This window comes from Mastacembelus armatus, chromosome 6 (genome assembly GCF_900324485.2).
Source record: "Mastacembelus armatus chromosome 6, fMasArm1.2, whole genome shotgun sequence".
In the NCBI taxonomy this organism is placed as follows: Eukaryota; Metazoa; Chordata; class Actinopteri; order Synbranchiformes; family Mastacembelidae; genus Mastacembelus; species Mastacembelus armatus.
The window spans coordinates 19,620,132-19,632,642 of record NC_046638.1 but is presented as its reverse complement, the minus strand read 5'-3'; the positions used below and the strand labels follow the sequence as shown (position 1 = coordinate 19,632,642).

Below are 12,511 nucleotides of genomic sequence, written 5' to 3'. Positions count from 1 at the left end.
TTGGGTTCAAGAGAGGAAAAAATTCTCTTATTTTCCCACTGACAGTGGGGGAGTTGTTTTTACTGAAGGCCAGTTTTTTTTCTCCGGAGGTCAACGGTGTGGGTGAGTACCAATCCTGCTTACAAGGCAGTTTATTTGACAATGGAACAGGCCTATGTGGCAAATCAGAAGCCGTTCTGAACTGCAACTTTGGACATATCTGTCACCATGAATGGGGTTATGGGAAGTATGTGTTGTGGCCTCCAAAGGAGCAACTGGATAACATCCAGCTCAGAAACAAAAGGGCTTTGGTCCAAACTGACCAAACGGCACTCTCTCATTGTTTTTATCAACAGCATGTGCATTCTGGGTCACATTGACTGGATGTCCATCAGTCAGCTGGATTTGTTGCTGACAGCTGTATTGGCCCTGCTTTAATAGTGCCAGGCTTTATCTGCTCATGTCAACATGTACCTGAATATTATACAAACCTGTGGAGCTTTGTCAGCTTCTTTGCTTGCTTAATGGGTATAAAGAGGGGAATACAGCACCAGACTGTAATTATTTTGTTGGCAACATTACACTGTTGTTTCTTTGTCTTTCCTGTAGCGTCATTTCTCAATACACAGGTGCTTTTGTCTCCACTCAGCTCCCCAGTTTGAAAAGGATCACAGAGGGCTTTGATGCCCCCACTCCCACAAAGTCTCCTCATACCCAAATCCCTGTGTGGAGGCACAGAGGCCTCCACACGTGTTTACCATACAGATGACCTCAGAACAGCAAGAATGCAGCATGTAGTTGAAGAACACTCATTATGACAGTAAGATGGGTCCAAAATGAGAAAAAAACCTTGGCTAGCATTGATTTTTTTTTTTTTTTAAATAGACGTTTCACTTCCCGTATGTCATTTTCTGCTGATTTGTTAGCTGCGTAAGAAACCAGTCCGGTAGCTGATGTTGGCTGCAGCCCGGGATTCAGAACAGTGTCAGTATGATCAAAGGGAGCTGTTTAGCTGTCCACAAACGCTAGTCTAGCTCAGTTATTCATTTCAGATGTTTGCCTTTGGGATTAGATAATTTTATTACATAATTGTTAGATCATTATCATAGGTCATGTCCTCAATAAGGCGGATAGACCTGAAAATGCCCATGACACATGGAAAAGCACCCATTTCCGAATTCATCTGCCTTGCCATAGTTAGACTCATTGTTCCACTGCTGAATTTCTTAAACTAAAACAAGTTTGCAAAGCATGTCCTGGTTTCAGGAGGTGCCAGACCTGTAATTTTCTCTGACAGGTACTTACATTTTAACATTTATTCCCTCATACTTCAAGTTGGTGCCGTAGCTTCAGAAAAAGAATGATTTAATGAGTTTCTGCGTGCAGTCATGAATGTAATTGTGTTAAATGATCCAATACACCCCTTTGTGTCAGTGCCAGGGTAGCTTTGTTTTAATCCCACATCCTCTGGAGATGGAAGCAATTGCAGGGTTTACCCCATTCACCAAGAAGGCAAGTGGACTTTAATGCAGTCACATTTAAAACCAGCCATGTTCTTAGTGCTCATCGGTAGCCTCCCAGTTTTGTTAATGGCCTGGTGTTTGTATTGTTGAAGTTTTGAGATCTTGCTCTGAGTCAGGTCTCTGCTTTGTTGTTTAAATGTTGTCATCCATGTTAATGGTTTTTGTGGCTCACTGCGGTTCAGAGTTTAACTGCTGTGATAAGCACTCATTCATATTTAGCATTAGAGACATCTCCCTTGTGTCTTGTCTTTTTTGAAGTGTATTTCATTATGGGTGCCAGAAGGAAGGGGCTCTGACATCAGAAGTACAAAAATGACATTTTTCTATTTAGCAGTCTCTAATAAATCTAATAAATAGTTAGTTCGTCTAGCTTGTGTGAGGATTTACCGCTGATGAATGAAGTGGAGCTTTTTATTAATTTGATTACTGCATTAAAGGCATGTGCCAAATGCCAATGCTCACTTACAGCTCTCACCCATCTTTGACTGGAGACTTTTAAAATGAGTCAGCACTTGATTGGCCATTACAGAGCTTGACATACTGAACTCTATTGATGGTCTCTTCTAAAAGCTTTTAGAGATCTTTTGGATTTTGCATTTATCACTGTCTGTCTCATCAAATACCTAGCTTTGATTGTCCACTTCCATATTAATGAGAGTATTCATTAAGCAGCGGGTTGCCAGATTCAGACTACTGCCCAAGCATATGCCTTCATGCTGTTCCCATAGCTTTGCTTTAATTTAGACTCTAGTTCAAGTGATAAAGCTGAGGTTCTCATGGAAATAAGCTGAGTTTACATTTTTACAGCTCATTAGGTGGTAGTCAGTGAATCCCTTTGCCACAAACAGGGGGTTAGGGAAGGAGACAATTACAAGAGAAACTACACTTGAAAAGTAATAGCAGTAAATTACAATTACAGTGAATGTTACATATGCATATTATACAAATCAGAATGTAAATTTCAAGCAGGATGGCTCGGCAGTGATAGAGCCACAGATTCAGTATGAACAGTTTGCCAGAGTATGGCTGGGTGTGTGTGCTATATCCCAGTTGTCCTGTTGAACTTCATAACCTGAGGGAAGGCACAAAAATACAGGACATCTGTGCAACACAATATAATAAGGTGTTAGAATGAGTGGCATTTATATGGGGAAAAATATTACCATCAAATTAGAAGTACACATGAGCTTTTTTTTTTATTTTATTTTATTTTTTTGGGCTGGTAAAAATAAAAAAAAATATTTTGAAGGCAGAGACATACAGTGCCCCCATTGAGAAGTCTAATGATCATTCATTAAAGTCATTTTGTTATATAAAACACTGGTAATGTTCCGGCACTGCACTTGTTTTATCTCTTATGAAAAGTGATAAATGCCTAAGAGAACTGTGTTTACTCAGCAGCACAAGTATTACCAAATATGATTTATTTTATTTTTTTTAGCCAAAGACAAATTTATAGTGCTCATATTGTTATATGTATTCATGCGTTTGTAGCGGAAACAGCAAAATGAATGGAAAGTTGCTGACTTTAAATTGAAAGTAAAGACACCTGTCTGTACTGCATGTTTTGTAAGAGGTCATAGTAGTTGATCAGCCAGTGATCGAGACAGCTGGGATCAGACTGAAAATGATGTATAATTAATTAGGTCTACAGTGTACAGGTGTACAGTATCTTGTTGCTATAGTCTAAGGGTGTTCCCGAAGGGTGGTCTTTACCCTCGGTTAAATACTTAATCGTTATATATTAATGTTTACATTATCATCTAGTATAAGTTGGCAAAATACAACTGTTGTTTTCAGTGCTTTGTGAGTGTGACAAAGAACAGCCTTACCTTACAAGCTGTTACTTTTTATAATGGTGAGCTCTGCAGATAATTTGTGAAGGCATGTGGCACCCTCTGTGTTTTCTACTTTTAATATGAGGGATCACTCTGCTCTGTTTAACATGGGTGTCAGTGAGGCTCCAAATCACCTCATTAATCTGTTTCTTCTGCTTAAAATGTCTGACCCAGGCCTCCGTCCATTAGCAAAAATTTATTATACATGGCCCAGACCAGAGTACACACAGTGGAAACAGTTTGCCAGTGTGTGGCTGGGTGTGTGTTATATCCCAGTTGTCCTGTTGAGGATATAACTGTAAATGAGAGGTGTGATTGCTCAGAAAAGACATCAGCTGGTAATTTACCAACACATACAACTTCTGTAACTGAGGGCTGTTGTTGTGCCTTTGCTTTCTTAAGTGGGTTGGGTTTTCAGTCACAGGCACTCATAGGGAGGGAGGGAGGGAGGGAGGGAGGGTGTGTGTGTGTGTGTGTGTGTGTGTGTGTGTGTGTGTGTGTGTGTGTGTGTGTGTGTGTGTGTGTGTGTGTGTGTGTGTGTGTGTGTGTGTGTGTGTGTGTGTGTGTGTGTGTGTGTGTGTGTGTGTGTGTGTTTTGCCAGCACTGTGCTGTAACTCTGGGTCTGATGGGAATCAGGTTCCATTCATCCTGCAGTTATTTTCATCTTTAATGAAACACCTGAGACCTGTGTTGCCAAGCTGAAAACTTGAAGGCACTCAGAAGACCCATTACTGTGGGATAATAAGCTGTGTTCTCCCATTCTGTAATATTCATGTTTGCATATGCTCTACTGTAACTGCCCAACTTGCTGATTCTTTGTCCTTTTACCACCATCTATAGAGTTTAGGTGTTCAGCGTTTCCATGAGCTGAGATTTTTGATTAGCTCCAGCCTGGTGTCTTAAAGATGTAAGAGATACAAAAGCTGCAACTGTTGGTTTCACTGACTGAAATCATAAATACCGTCACATGTATCCATCTGTAGCTAATTAATTCATGTTGACCAAACTACAAATTCAAACTCCCAACTTTTATCTGGTCATTGCTGGAGAATTGATATTTGTACAGTCATCCATGGCCAAGTGAAAAGTCCTTTTCTATTCTCTGTGTTTCCTTAGAGATCCGGGCCCAGTTAGTGGAGCAGCAGAAATGTCTGGACCAGCAGACGGAGATGAGGGTCCAGCTACTGCAGGACCTCCAGGACTTCTTCAGGAAGAAGGCAGAGATTGAAATGGAATACTCCAGAAACCTGGAGAAACTAGCTGAACGCTTCATGGCCAAAACTCGCAGCACCAAGGACCACCAGCAGTACAAGTGAGGAGATGCTGTCATAGTGTTCGGCTGTGCTCAGTTTATTTCATTTATAGGCCTGCAAATCAAAATGAGATGCCTTAGTCTGATGGTTTAATTTATTGTTTCAAAAAGATATTTGACTTTGGCAACCAGATAGAGGTTTTGTTTATCTCTAAATTCTAATAGAATTATTGTTCTAATAAGCTATATCAATCTTCATATTTCTAATTGGTCAAAAAAGTCGAAAAGCAGCTGCATGATGTTTTGTATTATTTTCTTTCATTCTCACATTTACCTTCAAAATTCTAGTGAAATTCTAGTCTTGTTTATTGTTGTGCAGTGCAGTTATTCTGATGTACACTATGTGCTATGCAATCTACTGAAACTTGCACATGGTCATAAATGTGAACAGATGTTAAATAGGTTCCCTAAATACCAGGATATATATTGATAATTGCAGTCTTTCCAGTGAGTGTTCCTGAGGGTGGCTATTGTTGGAACATTTTTTCATACTGGTCGTAATATGAGACCAAATTTTTGGGCAAACAATAGCAAATTGTCATGTAAAATTAGCACATTTACAATGTAAAAATATCAGATTAAAAAGGTAAACAAGAATTCAATGCCAAATTTTGGTACTTTTAACAAACAGCTTAGAAGAAAACTGTGTCTTTGTCACCTCCTTCTTTCAATCTGTGCTTCTTTGCCCTGCCATCTCCCCTTGTTCTTCCTATCTTAATGGTGCATATTACAGTTTGACTTGGAGCCTTTTTGAGATTCTTGACACAGTTAAGTGTGCTGTAGTTTTTGGCCTTATTACACAGTTGGAGTCCGCTCATGGAAAAAGCAGACATTAGCATATTGTTTGAACTTGTGGTGGGAATGAATATAAAACGTATGTTTGTCCTCAATGTCTGGAAATAGCTCCTGTACTCTATCTGAAGCTCCAGGTAGCTCTAACAGCTGTGTGTGCCTGTAACTGGTGTAATTTGTGAGGGAACTCTGGTATGGCAGACTGGTTTTCATCTCTTGATGTACAGTCTGGTCACTTCATTCACAAGGTAAACATTTAGCAAGTGCGTAGGAGCATATTTATTAAGTAAATACAAGGAGTCTGAACAGCAGTAAAAACCCTCCAGTAGGTTTTAAATCATGTGGCCTATATTTTTGTATCCACATAGACACATGTACAGAAAGGCTTCTGTGTTCTCCATATTCTCTAGGTTGTATTCATTGGACAGATTGGTCTGGAGTGTGCTTTTTCACTCTGTCTGTAGCCTTTAGCTACTTTTCATATGACAGACAGCAGAGCAACAAAATGCTAAGGTTGCATTCAAATGAGCTGGTACTGTAAACATTTGGATAATTAGTCTAGACAAGGGAAATTCAGTCCTTAGCCCTGTTGCAAGATTGTTCTGTGCTGGAGCCCATACCCATCAGGACCATTTTCATGTTGTACCCATGTTTATGTGGGGTTTCTCTAGATACTCTGGCTTCTGCCCACAGTCCAAAGGCATACAGGTTAGGTTGCTTAGTGAGTCTTAATTGACAGTATGTGTGAAATGTTAACATAAATGTTTGTCTGTCTCTGCGTCAGCATTACGTTACACTGGCGAACTGTCCCAGGTGTACCCCACCCAATGCCATCTGGAATCAGCTCCCAACTGATGTTGACACTTTGACAAGATGTTATTCTTTCATATATTATTGCATTCATTTGTAATGTTTGACATGTTCAGTTTGTTTTGAAGACATTGGGTTGGCTCTCATTTAGACCTGTCCACACACATGGAGTATTTCTTTCAGCTGCCATTAAGAATCTTTACCAAAAAGATGAAGCACATGTGGGAGGTGATGTTCTCATTCTGTGGTTCCACCCCCCTCTGTACATCCCAGGTTGTTATTAAAGCTGAAAAACCTCTCTGGCTTGTCACCCATCTGCATGGATTGCTACTTATGTGATTGTGATTGCTACCTGGTCTACTTGTGTATGACCAGGCTGGATATATCATATACTACACTATATACTCAAGAGTCTGCTAGTTGTAGGCATTCTGCTGTAGCATCACCAATATATTCATATATTTTAGGTCTAAAGGAGCCTCTCTCTTATGCCTCTGAGCTGAAAAGTTTTAGCACAGTTCAGTCAAAGATCCTCTTCAGAAGTTAAATGAAGTTTGTTATTGTCAGAAAGCTCAGACTTCGTGCCACCTGTGGGAGTATTCTGCCAGCTCATTTCAGGAGTAGAATATGGCTTGCTTCAGGGCTTTAAAAAACTGGTGCAGCTGGTACAAGACGGCAGTGGAAGATGGATGATGCCAATTTTTAAAGTAAGGATGGATGTCGTAGACGTATATCGCATTTGGGACTGCAGCACTGTTCTGGCTGATACCACATTACATACTGTAGCCATTTTTAAAAGTAGCCTACTGAGAAATTAATTTGCTTTTTATAGTAATAAATAATAGTTATTGTTTTTGAATAGTGTGTATAGCTCTACTGGGCTTTTATGGTTGAAAGCATATTTGTTTTTGGCAACAGCCCAGGCATACATCTTACAAAGTATCTTAAGAGGTAGCAGTGCCTAAACACACTGGTGTCAGCCACATTCAGAGACCACTACTGTCTCTTCTGTGCATGTTTGATGTGCCTGCTGAGCATCCTAGTCTCCACTTAAACCTATTGCAACACTATCAAAAAACTTTGCTTTCCTGACAGGCTCCTTTTGAGTAACGGCTTACATTTTTATTCCTGGAATGACTGTGTAATGTGTAATATGAAGAGACTTATACATGTTTCTGTTGTAGGTTTTGCTTTTCCTCCTCATTACCATCAGAAGTAAATGCAGTGTGGATGGAAAAACTGCCAGGAGTCTCAGTTAAACTTGATAATTAGCTCTTTTAAAGTCAAATTAGGAAATTCAGCCATTTGACACAATGTATTATGTTGGCCAATGAAGCAAACTCTGTAACTCTGTTGAAAATAGATAGAATAGATTGAAAACATCCAGCAGGGGCAATACTAATGCATATAGCAGCATTAGATTTTGGTATCACATACATGAGTGAGTTTAGACATTAAGTGACCATTATTGTCAGTGAGCAAAACGTACAATTCTATTAGTGTCTTACTTTTTTCTTCCTCTGCCAAAACAAGATAGACCAACATCACAGTGTCCGCCCCACAGCAGCAGTGTGTGGGAGAGCCACTGAGTCCTTTCTGCCTAGTCCATTTGTGTGTACAGATACACAAGTTAACAAATATGGGCAAACATTTGCCTGTCTCCTCCATTCTTTAACACACACTAATAATAGACACACAGGCAACGAAGCGGTGTATTATGCATAGTTTGTTCAGGGAGGGACACGGAGATGGTGAGTACAGGAACCACTGAATTATTTATATTGTCAAAGCTGAGCTCATCTTAAAGAGGCTACTTTTATCCGGAATTAAACTCATGGTTAAAAACTTCCTGTCAATATCTCTGGGGATAAAAAGAAAGTGGAGAACATGCTGAGCTTGCATATGATATACTGCCACACAACATACTGCCCTGTTGCATGCTTTTTCATTTTAAACATCTGTAATGTGATAGGCGTCTTCTAACCAGAACTTAGAGTGATCACTATGCTTTGGTAGCAGCTGTGTGGCTACATTGCAGTGAACGTCACTCACTGTGCTGTAGATATAGAGGCTGCCACCACAGTTCATTAATTAAAGCTGTTATCAGTGAGGCACTAGAGGACTTTGCCATTTTGCCTCTGCTGCTGATAAGGGCTCCAGTTTCAATACCCTGCCTACTGAAGTGGTAATTATCCTTCGTTGTCGGCATCCTGCTACTGTAGCAGAGTGCAAATATGTTGACACTGACCCAGTGGCTCCAGGATTTGGACTAGATGGATGGGAAGAACACACACATACTGCATACACACATTGATAGGGAGAGTTGCCTGTTTTTATTCGTCTCCTCCCTCCCTCTGCTAGACATTAGTTTCTTTTTTCATACTTGTGTTTGAGTCCCTCGTCTGTCTGACCCAGTTCCTGTTCTGGTTGAGGGGGAAATGATGACATTGAGAGATTTTCCTGCTATTATGTGGAGTAAGCAACTCCCAGAGGTTATTTTGCCGTCACGGTCCGTGTCCATCCCATTCATACAGTCTCATACTGTCCTCTTTTTATTGTAGGCCTCCAGTTTGGTTTGCTAGGAAGCCCGTTAACAGATATACAAGGTGCTAAAAGGTAATAAGGTGCGCCACCATGTGACACAATTAAGCTTTATTTAACTGTCTAACTGCTTTGTAAAGAATTCTGAGCCTTTCCTGCATGTGGTGTTCCTTATTAAAAATGACTTATATACAGAAAATAATATGTATGTAAAAGAATGGTGCTGCTTTTAACTATCCAGTATGTGACATACACAATTGCACCTTCTGTACATTTATTATATCACTTTAGTTCTGGTGGTGTTGAATTCTGTCAAACTTTTCATAGTGAGGGGTCCTTCACTGGTTGGTAAGGTGACATAAGGAAAAGAATAATTCAAGTGCTGACTAAAAACTGTGGCTAATCCTTTAAATGGGCTGGTTTCACTTAAGTTGTTTTATATCACCAATCAAATTAGCTTCATCTTTAAATACCTGGTCACAGACAGGAAGGTCAAGAAAAAGCAAGGACAGCTGTTGACCTCTAGGAAGTTATTCTGTACACTTTTATTTCAGACTTATGATGCGCTATTTCCATCTTTATGTCATTGTCAACCTGGACATTGTACATCTGGATGTGCAAAAGGAACCATGATTAAATACACACATGGCTGTGTGCTGTGATACATAATGCAGAAAGGCTTTATGGTAGTTGCTGCTATGAGTGAGTGAGTGTGTGATACTGCCCAGCAGTCAAGCCGCTGTAGCTCTGGGAGCTCTATGCTTATTTTCTCTTTTTCTAGGTGTTTCCTTAATGTATCCTTCAGTCTGGGCATGTGGCACTAGTACGTACACACACACACACTCATACACAAACAAGCTAAATTCAGCTTTTTCATTCAGTGTTTTGCTGGTGTTTTTCAAAAATGGCTGTGATTTGTATATGCTTGGATATATTTCACGTCAGCGTGTTTGGCTCTGCCTTTATCAAATGCAGTTTGCTTCCTGTTTTTGCAGAGTCTCATGGAACATTTCAGCTGATTGGGATGTTTGTATCAGTTCATTTGGAGAGATGCTTCATTTTTGCTATGCAGCAGATATGCCAGCGCTAAAAACTCAGTTCAGGGCTGGGTCACTTACCAAGTGCAAAGTTTAATCTGGTGTGTTGACAAGCGTTACCGTTTATGCAAACTAAGTTTGTGAGGGAAGGGCAGAGGCGAGTCTCCATGTGGTTCCTGAAACACTTGACCCAAGATCCAACCTTAAACCTTTCCAAACCACACATGAAAAGACATACACACTTGTAGTCTATTCTTCTGTTTAGCAGGCAGAGAAATACTACAGATCAACCCAGAGGAAGTCAACCTGCAGGCCAGAGCTTATGCAGGGCCCCTGCTCACATGGACAGTGTCCTGAAGTTAACTTGGAAGCAGCAGCCAGCATGCAGCACAGGAAATGGCTCTCTAGCTCTAACACATAAATACACACACACACACACACACACACACACATATACATACACACACACACACATATATATATATATATATATATATATATATATATATATATATATATATATATATATATATATATATATATAATTCTAGTTACTAAACTTCACTTAATATACAACCATAGTTTCTCTAGCTACATTCCACTTCATGTATTTAAAGTCTGTGGCGCACACTTTCCTGATTGTAGGAAGTCAGCTTGGCTCGAAGTATTGCAAAGCAGTCTGCCCTAGAAAAATCACTCATACAAAGTATTTTTAACTCAATTGCACAGTCCTTGTAACATATGCAGTGTTTTTAGGCCTAGAATCAGCTGTATATGGGGCATTTACCACCAAGGGGATGTCTATGACACATCCCTGTATTGCTGTACTAACAGGCCCTAGTGCACTTGAGGTGTTGTCTGTCGACGAGCCATACAGTAAATTGTTCTGCTACACAGCAGCAAACCATAGCACATGCAGGTATTTCTACATTCCTGCTATGTCATCCAAGCAGTACTGCCAACTGTGGAGTGGGTTTAAGTTTATGAAAGAGTGTGCACTTTATTAATTTGCACATGTAGCAGAAACATAATCACCTGTCTCATACACATGCTCCCTCTTTCTGTTATTTTGAAGATGCAGTAAATAAGAAACCGGGATATGAATTATTTTTTCACATCAATCTCTGACAACTCATGTGACACCTCACTGTTTTACCTTGTCTGTTTAGGAAAGACCAGAACCTGCTGTCACCGGTCAACTGCTGGTACCTGCTGCTGAACCAGGTGAGGAGGGAGAGTAAGGACCATGCCACACTGAGTGACATCTACCTCAACAACGTCATCATGAGGTTCATGCAGATCAGCGAGGATTCCACAAGGTTACTGAAGAAGGTGAGAGCAAAAAATGCATCGACTATGATTGCACCAAATCTAAATTCAGTTCTCATGTCATTGCTAACACACACTTTATCCTCGTTTTGATCATAAAAGGCAATAACTTCATTGGTGCAGCTTATGTGATGTCCTTATTTGAGTTTTGACTCTTTTTGTTTAATTTTCTTCTCTAAAATCACAACAGATACAATGTAGCCCTTAAGTCCTGAAGTCACTTTCCAGCGTAGTCAAAAATAGAGGTGCTTTGTGTTAAAAGATGGAAAAACAATATGGCTAGTAGGCATTTTGTGATGAGATTAGAATCCAAAAGCAATTAATCAGAGCAAATATTTAAAAAAAACAATAGGAGCCAACAAATTTACACAGGAAGTCATGAGAGGTATCGCACAGGGTATTGGAAGGTTATAAGACAAGATAAGATAAGAAGAACCTTTATTTGTCCAACAGTGAGGAAATTTACATTGTCACAGCAGCAAGGCACAAAATAAAAAAGTAATTAAGAGCAGAAAATAAAAAAAGTAGTATATTTAATGAGTTTGCCAATATTTTCAGTAAATCTGCTCTCATGAGGCTTTGGCTCCTGGGCTTTGTTCAGTGTGTGAGTGAGGGAAACAGCATTTCATTTATTTCATTTGTTCCTGATGATGAAAGTCAATCAGCAGCCATAAAGTGGCATGAATGAGCTGCCTTCGCTAAAATTACCAATCACTGATCCCTATTGATAGTGTGGTGAAATTTAACAGTCCATATAAAAAAAAAGCTTTGAAATTAAAGTTAGATTTTAGATAGATTTGAGATTTTAATGCATATTGGTTTAATGATAGCAACTTCAAATAATAATACATAACAAAACAGCTAGTTAGATATTTCCATCCTTAGTTTTTAAAAAAAAAAAAAAGTATCTAAGACCATACCGTCCTACGAGTGCTCTGTCGTATCTTGGAAGCTAAGCAAGGCCCAGCCTGGTACTTGAATGGGAGACTGCCTTGGAAGACCAGGGTCGCTAGACTCAGCTACTGAGGTTGCACAAGCCAATGCTGTCTTAGTGTCGGTCCCAAACCCGAGTAAATGAGAGAGTTGTGTTAAACCTGTGTAAAACCTGTGCCAAATCAATCATGCATATCAACTCATCTGCTGTGGTGACCCTTAACGGTAGCAGCCTAAAGAGGAAAAAAAAAAAAGTGACATCGATCACTGATACTGAGCGACTTTTAGAGCAAGATTTAGCTACTTTCTTTCAAAATACCTGACAATACTGACAATGCAATGCAGAATTTGATTGTAGCCTGCTGTTGTATATTTCCTTCTCATCCCTTCACGTACCCTGAAGTCTTTTTGACTGCT

General features: G+C 39.7%; 1 protein-coding gene across 5 annotated transcripts in view; it reads left to right on the top strand.

Moving 5' to 3' along the window:
* srgap1a (SLIT-ROBO Rho GTPase activating protein 1a) overlaps positions 1-12,511 on the top strand; it is a 79,392-nt gene that overhangs the window by 23,445 nt on the left and 43,436 nt on the right. For all 5 annotated transcript variants that reach the window (XM_026310983.2, XM_026310984.2, XM_026310986.1 and 2 more), the window contains exons 2-3: positions 4,457-4,652; positions 11,002-11,164. In XM_026310983.2, the coding sequence (XP_026166768.1) occupies positions 4,457-4,652; positions 11,002-11,164 (359 nt within the window). The remainder of the gene's footprint in view (positions 1-4,456; positions 4,653-11,001; positions 11,165-12,511) is intronic.